Consider the following 24,452-nt stretch of genomic DNA (forward strand, 5'->3'; position numbering starts at 1 on the left):
CAACAGTTTGTTGCGAAAGCTTGAATTTTGTGTGTATGTTTGTGTTTGTTTGTGTGTCTATCGACCTGCCAGCGCTTTTGTTCGGTAAGTCACCTCATCTTTGTTTTTATATATAATTTTTCCCACGTGGAATGCTTCCTTCCATTATATTGATATCATTAATTTTAATCCAACAATTACGTTTGTTATTGTCACTGTTGCATTTCGAAATCTTTTCTGTCGTGATATTTTCCTCTTTCTGTTTTTGCCAGTAGTTTCACTTTGTATTCACCTTCTCCTTTTTACCGTGATCTGCTATACTATTTTATCCCGCCTATATATATACTCAATAATACGTAACCCACTTCCAAACCATAACCAAAAAAATAATTTTTTTTTGCCGCTTTCAGCACTACCGCCGCTATAATATCCACCGTTTCTAGTTCACAAACAGCTCCTTTCACCTTTTAAACAACCATTTCGGCCAGTTCTAATAACTTTCGCTTTATTTCCATTTCTGTTTTTCCCACATCACTGATCATTTTAGCCGCTTCCCACAGGTTTTAACGCCATTATTTCTTCGTCAGACAATTGTTAGCCTCATTTTCATAATCTGCCACCACAATACCACTCCTTTTAATATACTACACGCAGTTTTTTCGAAATTTTCCCGAATTTCTCCGTCCTTTAACGTGTTTTGGCGGCAACACAACCACCTAACCTTTATGAATCTGGTCTTTAAATATGTCTGCTTGTGTCTGTATGTGTGGATGGATATGTGCGTGTGTGCGAGTGTATACCTGTCCTTTTTTCCCCCTAAGGTAAGTCTTTCCGCTCCCGGGATTGGAATGACTCCTTACCCTCTCCCTTAAAACCCACTTCCTTTCGTCTTCCCCTCTCCTTCCCTCTTTCCTGATGAGGCAACAGTTTGTTGCGAAAGCTTGAATTTTGTGTGTATGTTTGTGTTTGTTTGTGTGTCTATCGACCTGCCAGCGCTTTTGTTCGGTAAGTCACCTCATCTTTGTTTTTATATATATTCTAAAAAGAAAGATGATGAAACTTACCAAACAAAAGCGCTGGCAGGTCGATAGACACACAAACAAACACAAACATACACACAAAATTCTAGCTTTCGCAACCAATGGTTGCCTCGTCAGGAAAGAGGGAAGGAGAAGGAAAGACAAAAGGATATGGGTTTTAAGGGAGAGGGTAAGGAGTCATTCCAATCCCGGGAGCGGAAAGACTTACCTTAGGGGGAAAAAAGGACAGGTATACACTCGCGCACACACACACATATCCATCCACACATACACAGACACAAGCAGACATTTGTGTATGTGTGGATGGATATGTGTGTGTGTGCGAGTGTATACCTGTCCTTTTTTCCCCCTAAGGTAAGTCTTTCCGCTCCCGGGATTGGAATGACTCCTTACCCTCTCCCTTAAAACCCATATCCTTTTGTCTTTCCTTCTCCTTCCCTCTTTCCTGACGAAGCAACCATTGGTTGCGAAAGCTAGAATTTTGTGTGTATGTTTGTGTTTGTTTGTGTGTCTATCGACCTGCCAGCGCTTTTGTTTGGTAAGTTTCATCATCTTTCTTTTTAGATATATTTTTCCCACGTGGAATGTTTCCCTCATATATATATATATATATATATATATATATATATATATATATATATATATATATATATATATATATTTTAGGATAAAAAAGGCTGTGTCCTCAGGTCCCATGTTAACCACAACCTCAAAAATCGTAACATATTTGGAAGAAACAACCAAATAGTGCAACAATAAAATATAAATTTCACAGTTGTGTTGTTAGGATGGTTAAAAATGATGATACCACAGACAACAGGGTTAGTAAGTGAAAAATGTAGAAAAGAAAATGGCCGGCAAATTAATGTGAATCATTTCTTTTAATTTATTTTATGTCTCCTTGCATTATCAAAAAGTAGACAGTCAATAATTGGTATAAATTTAGAACAAGTGTAGTGTTAACTTTTTAGCCAGATGCTTTATGTCAATAAAACAGTTTGTAATTTTTATTTGTCAGAATATGTTAAAAATAAATTCTTCTTAAGAAAGGAGGTTTGTCGTCTTATAATGAGGGTTGTCTTATGCTTGGGTAAATAGGGTGGTCATCTTTGGCTTAATGTAACAATCGTAGCAGTTTTTGCACATTATTGGTAGTCCACTGGCTGTAGGATGTTCAGTGGTTTCTGGGATTAATATGCTTCTCATCAGTGCAATTAAAATGTTACTCTTTCAGTTGGAATAAAATAGTGGCGATGTCATTGATTAACAGGAAGTGGCTCACAAGTAGTGAATGGTTTGTCAGTTTTTTAGAGTGAGGGAACCCCCTATAAATTGTTCCATCTTTGGATTGTTAACTTATAACGTTTTTTTGTCAAGAGCCTAAAAGTATTATAGGTGAATATTACACTTGACATTCTAGTTACTGGAATGTACAACTTTCATACAAATGAATGAGACTTTTTGCATTACTAAAGAACCTTGTTTTGGTATGTAGGTTATGTGTCTATTCCATTTTGGTATTAAACTAGCTCCCTATGATTAAGAAAAATTTGTCAAAATCAACCAGCTCGGTGGCAGTGGGTATATAATAATTACAGATGTTTTCTTGCACACCACCAGAACGTAAGAACAGTCTGCATAGCATCACAAAAAACTAAATCGGAAATCTTGTGAGCAGCAGAAGGAACTAGTGGAGGCACATGTTGACTCAAATGGATTTTGTTTGTAGACAATCTCAGTTTATTCAACATATTTTATAAGTATACAAATTTTCAACTCCAGTATCACTTTATTTGTGACAGGCCATGTACGCATTTTTTGGCGTAATGCAAGTTCATATCAGTACTACTAAGCTGTTCCTGAAACTAGCTGATCAATATTGATGTATTTTGTCTCAATATAAGGACATAAATAAAGATGAAAAGCAATAGCACTCCAAATATGCTACATTAAGTAGTTCCTGGTAATGTGATCAATCTCGTTTCTTATGAGTCAGGATAGTACATTATTGTTTCTGAAGTTCTGCGTAGCAACACTCCACCAAACTTTTGCTATCCTCTACAGACTCCTTACAATCTTTGGTACATTTAAACCAAATTAATGAGATTGCTTTGCTCAAAATTTGTTCACAGGAACCCTATTTATTATTCCTGCACTCCTCATCTGAATTTAATTGGGAAAACCTTACTGTGTGGTTCAGTGTGAAACCTCCTCATCCGTGAACATCACAATGGGTTGTAGAGTTTGGACGTAGATGATATAACATAGATGTATCTAAAAACAAAGATGATGTGACTTGCCAAACGAAAGCGCTGACAGGTTGATAGATACACAAACAAACACACAAAATTCAAGCTTTCGCAACCAACGGTTGCTTCATCAGGAAAGAGGGATTCCCTCTTTCCTGATGAAGCAACCGTTGGTTGCGAAAGCTTGAATTTTGTGTGTATGTTGTGTTTGTTTGTGTATCTATCAACTTGCCAGCGCTTTCGTTTGGTAAGTCACATCATATTTGTTTTTAGATGTATTTTTCCCACGTGGAATGTTTCCCTCTATTATATAACATAGATGGGATGATATGGAATTTCCTTATGCTTTTAAGAATATTCAGTGAAGGTCTTGTCTTGCTTGGTCAATCATTTCAAAATACGTAGAAACAAAAGAGAGCAGTCGTAATAGAACCATAAAAAACAAAGAAATCCACACATTTGTGAAGTTATCATGTTACTGACTACTGTTTTAAATGAATATGGCAACGTACAGGGACTTGCGGTCAAACATAGTTTTAAGCAAAATGTTCCCATTTTCTTGATTTTTGTTTGCACTTAAATGCACTATAATATTTTGAAAAGGAAGATTATAGGTAACTATTTTATCGTGTAACCACAAACATTTTCCTTTTCATCATTGTATAATGTCATACATGCAATGCTGTTTACAAACTTGCCATATTTGAATATCCATAGTATGTGTGAGGTATCATTACTACTCTATCACATAGTCAATGGCTGTAAGGAATTTTTATGATTGCTTTAGTGTAAGTTCTATCCAGTGCCAGATTAGGGTGTGGGACGATAATTAATTTACATTTAAAGCATGTCAAGGGAGCTTTGTGATGCTTTCCTGGAAAATGGTCATCTGTTCAGTTCTTCTCTCTAGTTGGTAGTTGCCTGTTACCAACATATTCTTAGCTTAAACAGACCAATTCACATAGATGAACTATGGTATAAAAACTGAAGATTGCTTAGTAATTAGGATGTCATATTTTATCTTATCCAAGCAGCTCATTCATTTGTCTGTGGATCATAATTATGATGGGCATGGCTATTTTACAAACAGATTACATAGTTAAGAAAACAATTTACTTTACATGTTTTAATTTGTTATTGGTATTGTGACTACATAAGCTCTCCTAGCTTACTTGTTTGCAGTATTCTTCTAAGGAATTTTAATACCCGATCCTAAAATTAGCTTCACATAAATTATCAGTAGTCTACCTGTTTACTTTCTTCAGATGGGAGACTGTTGCCAAGCCTTGCCGAAGTAGATGTCACCACTAGACACAGCAATGTTATATAGGCTGCAGAAAATGGACGTGCACTTTAAGCTGCCATTTCTGCCCCATTTAATGTAAACATTAAGTGGCACTTTGTGCTAACTGCTAAGAAGAAAGAATTATCATTTTCCAAAATTACCAAAATTTATATAGACAGCAAAGATAAAGTGCATTCTGTTTTGATGCACGTTAATGCAAGGATCCACGACTTCCATAAATTAAAACCCATATTTCTGTTAATCAGATTGCTATAATCTATCGACCTCTTCTCCTATTGCATGCTGTGCTTCTTAGTCAAAGAGTGCTCACCACCAAAGATTTCTCAGTTTGTTGTAACGTTGTGTTATGGTGTTCTACACACCTTTTTAACATTCTAGTCTCCTTCAGCTTTGCCTCAGTGACATAGTACTTGTGTAAGTAGCATGTCACTGAGCTTCCAGGAATACTCTAGTATTGAAATTTCGTGACAGGTTCAAACTGTGTGCTTGACTTGGGCTTCACGCTGGGACTTCTGCCTTTTGTGGGCAAGTGATCTAACAGCTGAGTTATTCAAACATGATGCACAACCTTTCCTCGCAGTCTTTCTTTCGGCACTACGTAATCCCCTACCTTTGACCTTCGCAGAAGTCCTCCTACATACCTTGTGGGACTAGCTCTCCTGCAGAGTGAAAATTCATTCTGGAAACCATTCCTCCAGGGTGTGACTTAAGTTATGTCTCCACAGTATTCTTTCTTCTGGGTGTGCTGGTTCCACAAGGTATGTGGGAGAACTACTTTGAAGTTTGGAAACAAGTGATACGAGGTACTGGTGGAAATACAGTTGTGAGGGCAGGTTGTTCATGGAGAGCTCTGTCAGTAGAGCACTTTCTCACAAAAAAACAAAGATACCAGGTTCAAGTCATGGGCCAGCACAAAATTGTAATCTGCTAGAGTGAAAATTCATTCTGGATACTGCAGTGTTAGTTGCCCGGTGAAATTCAATACCTCTGGAATCGTTCTAAACCCCAAAGCTCAACAGATACGCTCCTCTACTCTGCTGAAACATTATTATAAGAGTTCCATCATAATCATGGTGCTGAAATGGAGACCATTAAAACATTCCAAGAAATGATTAAGAACATCTAATCCATGTGCCCTAAACATGACTGCATTGTCAGTGTATCTGAAGTCACAAATTGTCTTTGTATTTCTGCCAAAACAACTGCTCTTGTTAAGTCACTGCACAGAGTGTTTTCTCAAAGTGACCAGTTAGTAGTGGTTTGTTAAGTATGGTAAAACAGCAAGGAAAAAGTCTGTGTTTCCTAAACAAGTCACCTTATTTTTTGACATAGTCTCCTTTGAGGCATATACACTTTGGTCCAGCAGTCCTCCAGCTTTTTCATCCCATCTGAAAAAGATTCTGTCACACTCTGCAAAATACTGGTTGACTGTGCAGTGTTACGTGGCTTTATGCTTAATTACAGACTTACTATTTTATCAGTTGATTTGTTTTCACCACGTAACGCCCACTGTTTACGTCCTTCTTCGTTGCTGAGCGATGTATCACTTTTCGTTCTGACGCCGTAACTCTTCCTTTCCTATATCTTTACTACTTTTTATCTATATAAATGATGAACTATTGGTTTTGTCGTTTAACAACTTTTTAATAACTGTGGAAGTATTACAGGCATCGGGTCCCACGTAACGTGTAACCCGCCTATACGTTTTACATGAACCTTTCAAGACTCGATCGATCTGTTTACAAAGAGAAAGCAGTATATCTCTTCCTTTGACGTTGTACAACGACGACGAAGGAAGCTCGACGCCCTCGCGGCCCAGGCTCTTCCATGGCTCGCGGTAGTTTGCAGCATTCGTTTTATTCCTTGCCCACTTGCTGCTATGTCGAACTTTTGTGGTGATCGTTGGGCAACGTCTTCCATGTTTTCTGCAACATAAATAAACTTTCTTCCCACAGTATTTATGAAAACCCAAATTTAATGAGGGGTGGGACAGGCCTCAGCCTTGTGACACCACAACTGCAACTGTCATTCCTCATTTGATGGAAATTTCTTCCCAGCAAGCCAAAGTTTCAAGTTAGGGAACACGAAGAAGTCACTTGGGGGCTAATTATGGTGAATAGGGTCGATGAGGAACAAATTAAAAGCCCAATTCATGCGCTTTTCCCATTGTTATTGCCGATGTGAGAGTTGGGGCATCATGCTGGTGAAAGAGCACTTCTTTCATGCTGATCTGGTCTATTTTTCAGCCAACACAAGTTTCAAATGATCCAACAATGAAGCACAATAGGGTCCAGTTATGATACTGCCTGTTTCAAACCCGTCTGTGAGGATTATTCGATAAGAATCCTACAAACACAGTGGCCATCACCTTAGCAGCTGAAAAAATAGTCTTTGCCTTCTTTGGTGCACCAGCCATTGTCCATTGCTTGGACTGCTGTTTTGACTCTAGTGTTTAATGATGCAGCTGGGTTTCATCAGCAGTCACAAATTGAAGCAAAAAGTCTTACTTATTGTAATTAATCATAGCCAAACATTGTGTTGAAATGTTGTGCCAGATGCGCTGTTGGTCGACGGTGAGCAATTGCAGCACCCACCTCGCATACAGATTCTTCATAGGCAATTCTCCATGCAGGTCAAGATATTATGCACCCCCTCAGTTTAGATGCCTAAAGTATCAGCAATCTAATGAATTTTTATTTGGAAGTCTTGCACTAGATCATGAATTTTGTCAATGGTTTCCATTGTGGTGATCCCAATTGTGTGCTTCATTTTCAGTGCTTGTACGACCATGTTTAAATTCACTAATCCAAAAGTAAATGGTCTTTAATGATGGTGCAGAATCCTTGTCAACTCTATCCGATTCTGTTAGTCCAACCCTTCAAATCAAATTATTTAATTACAGCATGAATCTCAGTTTTCTCCATTTTCGATTGCAGTTGACACACTAATCAATTCAGATGGCCTTCAACAATGAACTGTATGTGGTACATTGTTGAAATTCGTGATATGAGCCTTGACATACCATGAAGGCGCAACAAAAATGTTCCATTCTTTCATTCAAAATTTACCAGACTTATCGAACCACCTACGCAGATGGGGACAGCATACTTTGGCACATGTATCGTACATTTCCTGCAGCTTGTGTGAGACTGTGTTTAGTGTAGCCAATGTTAGGCAACAGCATTTCATCCAAAGATAAAAGCCAGATGAACTGGTGATTTTAGGGTCAGGCAGCAAATTTGAGAATAATGCATGTGATGTTAGTTTGCATCAAGTGTTGAATGACATCAATGCGTCACACTTTGTTATGCTCTATAAGATGATTTGTCTGCCGATGGCAAATTAAGTTCTCAGATGTACAGGTTTAGTTTAAGTTACTCCACAAAAATAAAATAAAATGCTGCTGATTGTGGTAATTTTTGATTTAGAAAAAAAGATTAATGAAATATTATAATAATGGATCCATTCATCAAGTGCATATTGGGTTGGTGAGAATGGAATATTTCTGTGGTTAGGAGACTGGTTTATAAATGTGATGGGATTTTGTGGTTTCTCTATTTTAGTTTGAGAGCAAACTTGTATTTTATTAGAAAAATAAATTGATTTGCTTTGAGCATTTTTCCAAAATGTGTTTCCTTCTGATTCAAGTAATAGTATAAAAAAATCTGTGGTTTCTATCTCGATGGGTTTATCTACTGAGACTGCTCTTGATATTTGGATTTCATCCAGAAAATTCAGAAATATAAAATTAGCAAATTAGGTATCATGTTGCATTTAAGGAAATTTCTACTTTGATTTTCAAATTTTCTCAGCCATTTACAGTTAGCCTTAAAAACTCTGTCTTTGTACTTAGTATTTTACAGAATACTTTGACCTCTGATGTGCTGAACCTCCAGTGCCTTTTAGTATGAATGAAATGTATAGAGAATTTTCATTGTAGGATCACTCATCAGAATTTAGTATCTGCTCATCAGTGAGACTGTTGTCTGACCAGTTTTAAAGTGTATTTGTCTTCAGTTGAAGTACATAATTTTTATATTTGACAACTTTTCGAATTATTTCCATTGTACTACATCAGATTTTGGTGTTGAATATCTTCAAAGCATTATAGATTACAGCTGCCCTGTACGATACACATAGTGTGCTGTATATATTTAATATGTGGGGGTGCAGGGGGCGAAGATCACTGTATTTATTGTTCAACATTTCTTCTTATTTTTGTGTAGCATGCCATTATGTTTGGAAAGAAGAAACATGTGGATGTTCAGTTTTACACAGAAGTTGGAGAAATCACAACAGACTTGGGGAAGCATCAACACATGCATGATCGTGATGATCTTGCAGCTGAACAGTCTGAACGGGAGTTAAGACATAAACTGAAGACAGCATTCAGGAGTTTTTGTGAAAAGGTAACTACTAGAACACAGTTAAACAGTGTTGCGGCACAAAAAATCACTTATTGTATTCACTGTCTAATGTTCTTTGCATCTGATATTAAAAAAAATCTGTGATGTATCGCTAAAATAAAAAGGATAAACATTAGTACTAAGATTGTTTTTGTCAGTAGAATCCTAACATTTGTCTTTATTGTGACTAAAAATCTAGTTATGCTTTTGTTTAGGTGGAGGCAATGACAAAACAAGAAATAGAATTTGATACTCCATTCCGAGAGCTAGGCTTTCCTGGTGCACCTTTCCGAAGTTCTGTACTACTGCAGCCAACGAGTGGCTGTCTTGTAAACCTTACTGAGTGGGTGAGTTACGTATTTATCATGGTTTCATAAAATATTAAGAGAAGAGTTTCCACACAGTTTGTGAGTATTGCTTACTGTTAAAATAGGAAGAAGGAATATATCTCAATCACAACTTCACAGCATTCACATTACTTCGCCGAGATGTTCTGTGACAATACTGAAGTGTAAAATATTACAGACAAAACAACTACTCTCCTTGTTATCCTGTGATCAGAAATAGATTTTTTTTTCCTTTTTTCCCCCCCAGGAAGTGTCCTTGCTATCTGTGTGTAACATTTTTACCGATTATTGCAGATTTGTTGCCTATTGCCTTCTGCAGTGTGTTCATATTGTGTGCTCCAGCTGTCCTTATAAGCACTAACGAACACTACCATACCTTCACATTTTTCGGTAAAAGATTATCACAAAACAGTTGCTAAGTTTATTACAGTTGAATTGTGTAAATACATGGATTCAGTTTTTTTTTTATATATAGGTGCATATTGATGACTGAAAATCTTTCATAGGTTTTTAAGGATGCCCATAAGTATAGTAGCTGCAAGACAAATGCCAGCTCTAGGTCAATTAAAAGTTACTATTTGCACGTGGGCTCAAAACTTGACACTGCTTGTAAATGGTCAGTTGACTCTCTTGTTCACTGCATGGAAGTGTAGACACGAACTTATTCCCAGGCATCTGACATTTGCCACTCAGTGAGATGATGGTGTGGTGGCCCACTAAATTGGACTGTAAGATTCAACAATTGTGGTAATGTTTTCTATACTTTCTGCAAACCATTTTATACAAAGGACTGTATTGCTCCCGTAAATAATCCAGTAAAATAATTGCCATTTCTTTCGCTCATCCTCATTTTACATCAGCTGGACTCAACTGTAGTTGACCTCACTGATGATATGTAGTCATTAATCTACATCTACATCTCCATATACGTACATACTTTGCAAGCTGCCGTATGGTGTGTGGCAGAAAGTACTTTGTACCACTACTAGTCATTACCTTTCCTGTTCCACTTGCAAATAGAGCAAGGGAAAAAATTACTGGCTGTCTCCGTACGAGCAGCAATTTCTCGTATCTTCGTGGTGGCAAAATGTACATTATGTAATCAATCTGCAGTCAGCTTCAAATGCCGGTTCTACAAGTTTTCTCAATAGTGTTGCATGAAAAGAAGTTGCCTTCCCTCCAGGGATTTCCCCCAAACACTTGAGCAGTACTCAAGAATTTGTTGCACTAGTTTTCTATAAGGGGTGCTCAAAAGAAAAGGTATGAAATAACACTGTGACTATAAATGAAGTCTTTATTGAAAAGTAATTACTACAGACCTGAGCACAGGTATCCCACTGTTTCCCAAAATTTCTGTGGCTGTGACTGGGGCCAGTCCCCAACTATGACATTCATTTGTCATCAGTGTTGAAGCGCTTTCCTTTGAGTTTTTTTTTTTTTTTTTTTTATTACCAAACACGTGAAAGTTGCAGGGCATCATATCTGGGCTGTAGGGCAGATGCTTAGTTTGCTCCCACTTGAGCTTGGGCATTACACTTTGTGCGGGCTTGCATAGGCTACTGAGTGTCTCACTGTATACGATATTGTTAATGGTTTTTCTCTGGTAACCAACTTGTCGGTTGAGGGCATAACTTTGTGAATTTTTTAACGGGTGGTGATGTCACTAATTTTGTGTCCCTATATGTCTCACTATGTTATCCCAAATTCAGCAAATGCAAATTACAACTGGTTTGGCAAGTATGACATTTTGTGTTTTTTCATTTTTACATTTTTTATGTATGTGGTCACCTTTACAGAGGAACCAATAAACTGCTGTTGACCATTTGCTTTCCCTCCTATAATCCTTACATGGTCATTTCATTTCACATCACTTTGCAATGTTGCTCCTGGGTATTTAATTGACTTGACTGTGTTAAGCAGCACATTCATCACACGAACTAGAAATTTTGCCTTAAGTCATCTGTACCATCCTCCTGTCACTCGACGACAACATCTTCCCGTACACAACAACATATCAGAAAATGGCTTCAGAGTGCTGCTCACACTGTCCATCAGATTTAGAGAATAAGATCAGTCTTATCACACTTCCTTGGAGCACTCCTGACAATACCCTTGTCCCTGACGAACACTCACCGTCGAGGACAACATACTATGTCCTAATACTTAAGAAGTCTTCAAGCCACTCGCGTATGCGGGAACCTATTCCACATGCTCATACCTTCATTAACAGTCTCCAGTGGAGCACCATGTCAAACACCTTTTGGAAAGCTAGTATATGGAATCTGCCTGTTGCCTTTCATCTATGTTTCGCTGGATATCATGCGAGGAAAGGGCAAGCTGAGTTTCACACAAGCGATGCTTTCTGCAAAATCATGCTGATTTGTGCAATTAATGGTGATTAGTGGTTTGAAGAGATCAACACAGAGCCGTCTCCCTCCGCCCCCTCCCCCCTTTAATTTGCTTGAATGAACTGTCTTTATACTTAGATGACAATAACTTAATGATTAATTGACGTTTCAGCAAATCGAATGATAGGAAACCAGGCACCAGCAAACTGCAGTTCTTTCTCAGGTTCTGCACGCTTGCAGTGTTGTCAGTTTTGTGTGTAGCATTTGCAGACCCTTGACGGGTGAGGAAGGTTACATAGAGTGTACGGGGTTGAGTTAGACACACAGTAATTTATCCTGAATGTGTGAGCATATGGCATGCTGTGTACCACCTAGCATCACTGCACAAGCTACGGGAATTCCCAAGATTTGTGTTGGCCAATTCAGACGAGATCGGTTGGAGAGGCCAAATACTTCCTTGCTTTGACGAATGTTCAAGGAAGTATTTGTCTATAATGCCAGAAATAAAAATTGAGTACCACAGCTATTTTTGTTAAAAAGCAGACTGTAAAAAGTATCTGCACTTTGTGCGTAGATAGTGGCAGAAAATATGTGAACAGTATTTTAATAATCTATTTCAGACAAGAAAGAATCTGACATCAGACCACAGCAGAATACACACAAAAACAAAATGGAGTAACTAAGAGTTAACCCTTTTGCAGTCACCCGATTTGGAGTGGTGTGTGCTAATAATGTCATACGTATATAAACTGTTATGCTACATTCTATTTAAATTGCCATATATCATTCAGTATTCACTTTAAAAATATGAAAAAATTACCACTTATCCATAAAAGTATGTAGAATATTATGGCTTACACAGATTATCATAATGTTTCAAATGAATTTGATTGAGACAGTCCAAATAAAATATATATATTTTTTAATATTATAAATTTGACTTTGATTTCATATATCCAACACTGTGCTTCAATTTAAGAAGGCTAACTACAATCCATAGAAGCTACACACATTTATGAGTAAAATGACATGAGGGATATCAAATTTGTGTTATTGTTTAGAAAGATAACAATTATTTATTTGAAGAGAACATTACAGAATTTCCGTGTCTACAGTATGACTTAGCATTTGTGTTTAGGAAAACATTCACCATGCAACCCTTATTACACCTATTGCAAGCAGTTCTTGACCTTCTTTTCCTTCCCTCACTAGTACACACACAGCATCTTGATTCTTTCTTCTCTGGAAGTTTTCTCAAACCCGGAGAACCACGAGGATCATCAGCTGCAAATGCTGTAATAGGGAAGGGTGACATTTAATGGTAACTAGACTCTCATCAATACTAAGTTGTTCATGAGGTGTGTAATGATGTCTAAATATATTATTAGCATGATCTACCAATGGATGGTACCTGATACATGGGTGATAATCAGGATGGCTTGGTGCTGGACATTTCTCACTATCCACAAGATGAAAGAATTTCATAAGATGCCTAAATCGGGGGGCAGAAAATGTTTTACCAAACCATGGAAGTGTCTGTGATGGTTTTGTGCTCCAGTATGAGAGCATTGTGGGCCTTTTATTGAGTCCCATATTTAGTAAGTAAGCAATAAAACCTCTTACCTCGGTACTTCTCACATTCTTCCATTTCTTATATGGTGTGGACAATGTATTGTGTTTAGTTACAAACTGTTAGGCTGAGCGATTTGTTTCAGTTACAATAAGTTGCCGCAACGTTGTAGTAAAGAATAGACTGAAATATTCTATCACAGGAGATCCTGCTGGCTGCATATATTTTGGTCCTGGCAGCTCTTGAAATGGATGTGGTAATGGCTGGAGTGTTTCCGGTGCAATTACTTCAGTGTATTGTACATCTTCCATTTCGTCTTCACTTTCATTCACAATATTGTCGGGTACGTCACTGTCACTTTCTGAACTGTTGCTACTTTCGATAAAACACTCTGTATCGCTAGTACAATCTAAAAGTACACAAATTTATTCGTCTGTAAGTCCTCTGTTATGGCCTGGTGTAGGTCGCATTTTTCACAAAAAGCGTAGAAAATAAACAAACTGTAAATGCTTAATGTGAAGAAAACACACAGAAACAATGATAAATAACAGTTCTGCACAAAAACAAGAATGTAGAATGCAATAACAGAATGTAAACATGTACTGCGAAACACGACGTCAATAAACATACGATGCAAAAGGGAATAATCAAACGCTAATATTTCACTGAAACGATGCTCAATTGTTGATAGCTATCAACCTACACGTAGCTCGAGTCAAAGAGCATCTGTAATCAGCACGCCAACACCATCTAGTGCCCGATTCTGTAAGATAAATAAGAAGAAGCAGAGTACCGACGGATCAGCACTCTGACAGTATTAGCGTCAGTAGGGGGTGACGATAGATTATTACCTTGACATTCAAAGGGTTAATAATGATGATGATGGAAGAAGCAAGATGCTTGTTCTCCGAAGCAAACTTGCCAAATGAATTCTGTGCAGAATCAGTCTCCACTGCAGTCTGCCTAATTAACAGATTTCTTATTGAGACACTAAAAACAAGACTCCAGAAGCAGCTTGGAGAAGCAAGAAGCTTTACCATCAACATCTCAAAATGTTTGGGTAGGATGCTGTAAAGAATAAACAGCATACAGGCCTTTTGGAAAAAATGTCCAAAGAATCGTAAAAATAAGACATTATTTTTGATGAAGGTGCTTCTGAACGGTACAAAGAAGAAACTGAGTGACAGGAGTAAAGTTTACTCTTCATCTTATTCATGAAACGGGATGAAATAACAGTTACTGAACATGAAAAAAACTGACCTCAAACCTGAAACTATCACGTCAAGTAATAGTTTGATGAGTATCTGGCTGCAATTAGAAATTAAGTTCAGACAATGCAAATAATAATAACAAGCAACCATAGCAATTTGAGCCTATACAAAAGTCTGAAAGAATTCTGAATGACAGTTACCCTCTCACAAAGAGAAGTCTGCTAGTTCACCGCCAGACAAGAAAGCAATAAATGCCAAATGGGTCTGAAAAACTAAGAAAGACCTGAAAGGCCACATTGCGCATTATAAAGCACGACTTGTGATACATAGTTATGCTCAGAAGCAAGACTTAGACTATTATCAAACATATAAAGTGGCTACACTGCACAATTCTTTAAGGGATTTATTTGCTCTGGCTGCTAAACCTTATATAGAGTTTGATCACTTACATGATGTCACGGCTTTTTTACAAGGTGTCTTACATGAAGAGATCTATCTGAAAGTTCTGGAAATAGATCCATTTATGAGGACAGTGTCAGATTCTGTTATTAAAAGACTAAAAAGGTGGCATATGGATTGAAACAAGGCAGTTGCTGCAGTAACTAGAAATTAGACAGTAGATTGTTGAATTTAAAATTCAGAAGGTCAATAGCTGACATGTATTTCTATTGCAAAAATCAAGGTACATACATTTTGATATCTGGAGATAATGTGAATATTATGCTGATCTTGAGTAGCAGCCCGTGGGAGGCAGATGTTTTCAAAAACAAACTAGGTGAAAAGTTCAAGCTGAGAGACATTGGTTAAGTTACTAACTGCGTAGATACCTTAATTACTATGAATCACAAAGTAGGTTGTTTGTGGATAGACCAGACACGCTGTGTGAAGCACATTCTCAATGGATTCAATATGAAAGATTGTAACATGATATCTGTGCCACTGAACAATAAACAACTGGTCACTAGTGACGAGTCCAAAATCAGGATAAGGAAAAGAAACTATGGTAAACATATCCTATTGGGAAGCAATGGAAGTCTAATGCATGTACAATCAGAACAGGTCCAGAATCAACTTAACTCGACAGGAAATGTTCTCCACTTTTCTAATAATCCAGGCAGCACCTCTGGCAGGCAGTCAAAAGGATCTTTAGATGTCTTAAATGTACCGAGGATAAGAAAGTATTATATTCTGAAGCTGAGGAATACCACAGAATAGGTTACTGCAGCGTAGTCTGGACTGGAGGTGCAGAGGATAGAAGACTGACATTATGATTTCAGTTTAAATCCCAAGGAGAAATGATATCCTGGCAGAGTAAGAAACAGCCTATGGCAGCCTTATCACCAACTGAGGTGGAAAATATACCCCTAACCTGAGAGTATCAGGCTCTTGGCTTCCAAGATTAGGCAGCTAAATATCTCTAGTCTCGAGAAGGAGGCAGTGAAACTTCTATTACTAGTGGCTACAGGATCTGAACCAAAAATATACACACAAAACTGTACTTCATAAGAGAAAAATATGGTGTCAGTCCAAGTCACTGTGGCATATGTGTCTTCAGACTAAATGTTAGCAGGCATTGTGACAAAACCTCTGGAAAAGCTGTAGTGTCGGCAGACTTGCCAACACTACGCACACTAATTGAAAGAGGCGGCCAAGATGCACGCGCTAACTCACGCAGGCGGGCGTTAGGTCTGAAACAGGATACGTAATGAATGCTATAAAGAAAAGTACGTAGCTGCTGGAATACTTAACTTTAATCCATCATTTGTATATAGCGTTCTTGATGATACAAGTGAGACTCTCTCTAGATAAATGCAATATAATGCTAATGGCGCCTTGCTAGGTCGTAGCCATGGACTTAGCTGAAGGCTATTCTAACCATCTCTCGGCAAATGAGAGAAAGGCTTCGTCAGTGTAGTCGCTAGCAAAGTCGTCCGTACAACTGGGGCGAGTGCTAGTCCGTATCTCGAGTCCTGCCTTGTGGTGGCGCTCGGTCTGCGATCACTGACAGTAGCGACTCGCGGGTCCGACATGTACTAATGGACCGCGGCCGATTTAAAGCTACCACCTAGCAAGTGTGGTGTCTGGCGGTGACACCACTAAAGCATTGCCATCATATGCTACTACAAGATTTTGGACTGAAAATGTAGTTTCCTGTTTTCCAATTTTTTGCAAGTATGGCTAATGGAAATGTGATATTTTATAGTATTTGAGTAGCTTGTTAAGGCATCAATTACATTGCTCTAGTGTATGTATTGGAGCCTGGAGCTTTTTATCTCTGCAATATCATATTGTACAATAATTTCATGTTAGTCTTAGCTTGTTATGTGTATGTGCAGTAAATGTGTTCATTTTAATTGATACTACATAGCAGTTAGTACACTTAACACATTTTGCTTATCCCCCTATATCCAGCTCCAATGTATCCATTTCTCTTTTTAAGTCGTCTGTTGTATTTATCTGATTAAGGGATCTAACTTTCCAATCTCCACCCTATGCACAGCCAGTTTTGTTTCAATAACAGGCGACTACATCCTCCTCTATACTCCCTAGATATCTGCATGGGATACTATTTTATCTCTGGAATATTTTATCTGAGTTGATGCCATCATTAATAAACAGTACAATAGAGCTGCATGCTCTCATTAAATGTAACAGTTATAGTTTCCCATTGCTTTCAGCAGTTTGCATTATTGACATAGCAAGGCCATGTTGGTTAATGTTGCAAGGAGAGATAAATCAGCAATACAGGCTGTGCATTTGCTACTATTGAAGAGGCCTCTGTTCACGAACCATATTGTGTTAGTACAAATATAAGCCACATGTGAATATAGGCTGCATATAAACTTTTGATACGAGATTATAGTAAAAAGTAAATCTCGAATATAGACCACACTAGAAAATTTACCTCCTATTACAAAGTACTACTACTATGTAAGAGATGCAGACGCTAAAGTATCTTGGCAATCCTATATAACAATTGAGCAACATCAAGTTACCAGCTATGCATTATGCAAAGGAACACAGAAAGTGGAAGCTGGATGTAGATTTCGTGTGTATGAAAAAAATGTTCATTGCCAGTGCGCAAGTGATGAGAAACTCTTAATTATATCTAAAAACAAAGATGATGTGACTTACCAAACGAAAGCGCTGGCAGGTCGATAGACACACAAACATACACACAAAATTCTAGATTTCGCAACCAGTGGTTGCTTCGTCAGGAAAGAGGGAAGGAGAGGGAAAGACGAAAGGATGTGGGTTTTAAGGGAGAGGGTAAGGAGTCATTCCAATCCCGGGAGCGGAAAGACTTACCTTAGGGGGGGAAAAGGACGGGTATACACTCACACACACACAAACACACATCCATCCACACATATACAGACTCAACAGCAGGAATGTGTCTGCTTGTGTCTGTATATGTGTGGATGGATATGTGTGTGTGTGCGCGTGAGTGTATACCTGTCCCTTTTTCCCCCTAAGGTAAGTCATTCCGCTCCCGGGATTGGAATGACTCCTTACCCTCTCCCTTAAAACCCACATCCTTTAGTCTTTCCCTCTCCTTCCCTCTTTCCTGACGAAGCAACCGTTGGTTGCGAAAGCTAGAATTTTGTGTGTATGTTTGTGTTTGTTTGTGTGTCTATCGACCTGCCAGCGCTTTTGTTTGGTAAGTCACATCATCTTTGTTTTTAGATATATTTTTCCCACGTGGAATGTTTCCCTCTATTACATTGAAACTCTTAATTAGTTTGAAAAGTCTATGTTCATTTCAAGAACAAATTCCAAATATCCAGATGTGGAAAGACACTCGCTTGATTTTGTTGTTCAGGAACTGTAGATATGCTGCTATAATGGAACGATTGAAATTGAAGGCTGCAAAACAGCACGTAAAAGAAACACTTTGCCAATCGAATTTAAAGTTTTGTGTGAGTGAGTAATTTTTAATCTACATTCCCAGGTAGGGACTGCAGGCCAAACACTGGTCTAGTTTGATATGTCAGACAGCTCTACAATAAATAATTTAGCGGAACATAGTATGCAGATACATGTATATTGTGCTTAAAAAGGCAGTGGTGTAGTGGTTTCTTTGTCACGAACAGCTGCTATATTTGCAAACTAGGTATAGGTTTTTCTACTATTTTCTTCTAAGTCTTTGGTGGTTTACGAAAGTAACTGCAGTAACTTGCAATTTTATTAATTTCAAATCACAAGGTACTTGTACATGTCATTTAGAATCTGACTATTTGTGATGTGAGGGGAAATTTAGATTCGAGGCTGCACCATGATTTTTCAAGCTAAGATTTAAGAAAAAAGTGCAGCCTGTATTCACACAAATACAGTATGTTAGTTTGGCAACACCATAAATACCCCTCCAATGTGATTGCACCTTTAATATGGCTATCTGCATCATTGAGTCACAGTCAGACCACCCCGCTGTGGCAAGTTCAATGCTTTGTGGAGAGGGAGTCTTTCATTAATCTGTATTAACATTAAGTTTAGCTTTTGTACATATTTGATCACTTACCTAGTGATACGAAATGTCAGACACATAGCTAATCTGAATTTGACTTCTTTCCATGTGAAATCAACCAATGGTCTGGGTCTTTACATCTCAGATTTTAATAATTTTTTGTATATCAGTAGTAGGATTTGTTTGCTTGCAGACTCTCAAATTAAAATTTTGTTTGGACCATTTGTTTTTTTAAGTTACTAATTTTTGAAGTAAACACTACATGCTCAAAAAAAGGCAACAAATAATTTATGTAACTATACTTGAATTGCACAAATACATTCACATTAATTAATATTAGTAATTAAACATTGGTGCAGCTGTAAGTATTTATCAGTGAGTTGTTTAAATGCCTTTCATTGAGAAATTTTCTGTTCACCTTCAACAAGAAAAGACTCAAGATTAAATATCACATTGTTCTTGTATATGCCATTACCTAGTCCTCTAAAGCCGTAGTGACAGATTATTTGTACAACCACACATTGTTTGACAACATAATCTGTCAGAGTTTTCGCATCTCTTCATTTGATAGTCTGAACATTCTCCCAGTGGCAGTTGTAGGGTGTAATTTACAAAGTATGAAGTTCTTTAGAACAATCAATTCATCCTGTCTTCTTGGGTATGAAAAAGGAGCAGCCGACCCACAAGGATGCATAAATAAAAGGTTACTTAAGCTCCTTTTTCGTCTCTAGACAGCACACAACCCATCCACCATTTGTTGTCATAAGCTCAACCATCAAATCCAGTAATCTGTTGAAAAGACTTGTCATCTACATCTGGACTCACTTAAATTTTATTAACAATTCATTTGTTTTGACCTTGTCTTTGCTCAAAGTCCATGTGACTGCTATGGCTTCTACTTCTTCTTCTTCTTCTTCTTCTTCTTCTTTCAAACAATTGGGAGTTAATATTTTGTGACTGATAGGATTTCACAGACTGACTTTGGCTGAAAGATTTTTTACTGTGCCACCACCATCACCATCATCATCAGACAAGTAGCATAAAAATGCCATTCTTTTTAAATTCCTTCAAAATCTTCAGCGTGGTGACATAAGTTAGTAAAGTTCTTTTGATTTTTGTGTTGCACTGCTGAACCATCACTAAAGTAAAGATTTTTTTTTCGGATTATGGAGAAAATCCAGTTTTATAAAGTCAGTAATTTCTTTCCAAAATTATTTAATTGGATAGATAAAAAATCTACTCACCAAGCGGTGGCGCAACTCACCCATAAAAGATGGTTGTGACTGGCAAGCTTTTGGAGCCAGAAGCTGCTCCTTCAGGCAGAAGGGTTGAAGGGGAAGGAAGAGGGGTGAAGGAAAAGGGCTGGGGAGGTCTAGGAAAAGGGGTAGATTTTGGGTTCAAAAATGGCTCTGAGCACAATGGGACTTAACATCTGTGGTCATCAGTCCCCTCGAACTTAGAACTACTTAAACCCAACTAACCTAAGGACTTCACACAACACCCAGTCATCACGAGGCAGAGAAAATCCCTGACCCCGCCGGGAATCGAACCCGGGCGTGGGAAGCGAGAACGCTACCGCACGATCACAAGCTGCGGACTAGATTTTGGTAAAGTCACTCAGAACTGTGGGTCAGGGGAGACTACGGGATGAGAAGGAAACATTGATTATTGGGACTGCATCGAACAAGCTTTGAAAACCAGAGAACTTAAAGGTGGGAGACAGGGTGATATGCAGACAGAGATTACTGCTTAAACATCATGCATGAATTAATAAGAGTGAAAAGTTAAGTGCATTGTACATAATGAGGTGGGGGGGGGGGCAGTGAAAGATAGACGGGTAAGACAATAAAAGATGTAGGAAACTAAAACAGAATGAAGCAAATAATAGTTCCAGTGAAGAAATGCTGAGGCGGAAGAAATTAATGTAAATTAAGGCCAGGTGGGTGGTGAGAACCAGGGAAATGTTATGTGCTAGTTCCCACCTGCGGAGTTCTGAGGAACTGGTGTCTGGGGAAAGAATCCAGATGGCATGGGTGGTAAAACAGGCACCGAAGTCACGATTGTCATGTTTTAGAGCATGCTCTGCAACAGGATATTGTGAGTTGCCGGTATACACCCTCTGTCTATGCGCATTCATCCTAATTGGGCATATCGCTATCTGTCTCCAGTTTCGAGAAAATGGAGAATGAAATACTCATAAATCCCTCATATCTCGTGAACGGTCTGAGATATCGAAACAAGATGTTGGCAAATGACGGTGAGTGAAACGGAGAATATTTTGCCTTATGATTCATATGTGAATCTTCCATATCTATCACAATATTCAAGCAACTACAGTTCCTTTTCAATAAAATAATGTAATTTTTTAACAACCGTCAACAGCTGCTGAAACGAGAATTGCTGTGTGTTTTGCAACAATATAAATGGAGAAATTACACATTCATGTTTATTCTGAGAATAGGGTTCTTCATAAACTACTGACCTGTCTTGCCCCAGTTGCTAATTTAATAATGCACTGTTTCAGGATCCTGTCACAATTTCAGCTGCATTAGAATGTTAATGACATGAATATTTTTAAACTCTGCTGTGGACTTTTATTGCTAATTTCCTGTTCAGACGTGCTGTACTGTTATTATCTTGTTCTCAATACGTGACGCCTACAAAACACTTAAACCTCCTGAAAATACCACTTTTCAACTTTGCAATGAAGATACATTAAGTGCATAACACCATGTGGTACTGTTTTCCGTGGCACGGCACAGTGTGAATTGCTGGTGATGTGGTAAGGAAAGCCAGCTCGCCATTGGTGTTACCTGGATAACGGTGTCATGTCCCCTCCAGTGAGGGAAACATCAGTAGTCACAACTAATTTTAAACACACTACAGTAGCAGCAATAGTGTCCAAGACATGCGTAGCACAAAATCAGATTTATTTTAATGTTCCCATTGGAATACTGTCACGAAAACGGCACACACATTAACAAATAGTGTATAACTAACACGTTTTTTTTTTTTTTATTTTTTGTTTTTTTTTATTTTCAGAATTTAAAAAGAATTTGGTTTTGAAAGGTTAACGTTTTTATGAATGTAGTAATGTGACATGTATTTTTAAACCTTATAAGAAGCTGAATAAATTGGTACAAATTTCAGGTCTGTAAGTCAAGTAGTTCCTGAGATATAGCAGCTTCAAGGTTTCAAAAGATGGCAACAATCACACAATTTTGGGAACTTTAAAAATTAATAACTCCAAAACAAAACACCCAAAAAATCTTTAATTTGAGATTGTATCTTGTTTTGGTAGGTAGAATAAATGACAAAAAATTACAAAATTCTTATCATCAAGGTTCATTTTATTTTCTGATTTGTGAATTTCACATGGAATGACCCTGTAAAGTAAATGAAAGTAGTTTGTTTTATGGAATTGCTTTGTTTGCATAAGGAATCTTTATTTAAACTCTTGTATGAGTTCTAAGGAATTACACCCTTACTTCTGTGATTAGACTGTTCCATAAACTTATGTGTAAATAGCCCTGCAGCATTATATAAATAACTTTAAATAGCCTGTGAACAGTCTGCATCCCATATTATTACGGTATACTGTGGAAATAATTCATGCAGCAGTATAAATGTCCTAACAAAAGTATTTAGAAAACTTTTATCTGCATTCAGTCATTTAGAGTAAAAATACAGGGTGATTCAAAAGGAATACCACAACTTTAGGAATTTAAAACTCTGCAACGACAAAAGGCAGAGCTAAGCACTATCTGTCGGCGAATTAAGGGAGCTATAAAGTTTCATTTAGTTGTACATTTGTTCGCTTGAGGTGCTGTTGACTAGGCGTCAGCGTCACCTTTCTTCGAAGGTGCTACTGTAACTGGACTACAGTATGTGGAGATGTTAGAGAATTGGCTGTTCCCTCAGCTCGAACAAGAAGCACAAAAATTCATATTTCAGCAGGATGGAGCGCCACCACATTGGCACTTATCTGTCCGTAACTACCTGAACGTCAACTACCCGAGGCGATGGATCGGCCGCCAGGCAGCCCGTGACAGAGCACTTCATCACTGGCCTCCAAGAAGCCCTGATCTTACCCCCTGCGACTTTTTCTTATGGGGGTATGTTAAGGATATGGTGTTTCGGCCACCTCTCCCAGCCACCATTGATGATTTGAAACGAGAAATAACAGCAGCTATCCAAACTGTTACGCCTGATATACTACAGAGAGTGTGGAACGAGTTGGAGTATCGGGTTGATATTGCTAGAGTGTCTGGAGGGGGCCATATTGAAAATTTCTGAACTTGTTTTTGAGTGAAAAAAACCTTTTTAAATACTCTTTGTAATGATGTATAACAGAAGGTTATATTATGTTTCTTTCATTAAATACACATTTTTAAAGTTGTGGTATTCTTTTTGAATCACCCTGTATTATGAAAGTTGTTGAAAAGCTTATACACGTGAATAGCTGTAAAATGGAATGTAAATGGCCGTAAATGCACAGTTCACGACTAACTTAATTTGCTCTGGAATATTTTTAACTATTGTAGAATTATAGTCAGAGACACATCTTATTCAAACATTTAACAGTTAGAAGAACAGACATTTCACAGGTACAAACATCAGATAAAATCAGATTAATAAAGCGGATGAAATGATAACTTATCAAATAGTCACTTTTGTGCAGTTACTAATGTTCCATCAGAAAGTAGATTGTCATATCACTTTTATCGTCCCCCATGCCACTGGAATTCATGTGGATTATTCTTCCACCTAATCTCGTAGTGGTGTGAGACAGAAGAAATACCGTCAGCCTTCAAGGAGAATGTAATAAGTAAGATTCCAAAGAAAACAGGCCCGAATATTACTGAACTATCATTTTAGTAACTCATAGTTGCAAAATACTGATAAGAATTATTTACAGAAAAATGAAAAAACTGACAGAAGTAGACCTCAAGGAAGATCAGTACAGGGTCCTTAGAAATGTGAGGACAGATGAGGCAACACTGACCCTCTGACATATCTTAGGAGATAATATTAAAGAAAGGCTAAATCTTTATAGCATTGGTAGACGTAGAGAAAGTTTTTGACAATGTAGAATGGAATACAGTCTTGAAATTCTGAAGTTAGCAGAGATAAAATGTTTGGAGTGAAAGGTTATATACAACTCTTATTGAAACCAGGCAGCAGTTATAACAATTTAGGCATGAAAGGGAAGTACTGATTGTGCGGGAAATGAGACAGGGTTGCAGAAGGAATTAAGGAATTAAAGTTCAGGGAGAAATAGAATCTTTGAGGTTTGCTGATGACATTTTGATTCTGTCAAACAGCAAAGGACATGGAAGAGCAGCTGAATGGAATGAACAGTTTCTTGTAAGGAAGATACAATATGAACATCAGCATATTAAAACAAAGATAATGGAATGGGGTTGAATAAAATCAAGTGATACTGAGGGAATTAGATTAGGAAATGAGTCACTAACAATGTAGATGAGTTTTCCTGTTGCAGCAATAAAATAATTGATGATGGCTGAAGT

The 24,452-nt window shown here is 37.8% G+C and overlaps 1 protein-coding gene across 2 annotated transcripts in view; it reads left to right on the plus strand.

The window, feature by feature from the left end:
* Positions 1-24,452, plus strand: part of LOC124595607 (FACT complex subunit spt16) — a 132,203-nt gene that overhangs the window by 73,758 nt on the left and 33,993 nt on the right. For both annotated transcript variants that reach the window (XM_047134425.1, XM_047134433.1), the window contains exons 14-15: positions 8,801-8,983; positions 9,196-9,327. In XM_047134425.1, coding sequence (XP_046990381.1) covers positions 8,801-8,983; positions 9,196-9,327 — 315 coding nt within the window. The remainder of the gene's footprint in view (positions 1-8,800; positions 8,984-9,195; positions 9,328-24,452) is intronic.

This window comes from Schistocerca americana, chromosome 1, assembly GCF_021461395.2.
Source record: "Schistocerca americana isolate TAMUIC-IGC-003095 chromosome 1, iqSchAmer2.1, whole genome shotgun sequence".
Taxonomy (NCBI): Eukaryota; Metazoa; Arthropoda; class Insecta; order Orthoptera; family Acrididae; genus Schistocerca; species Schistocerca americana.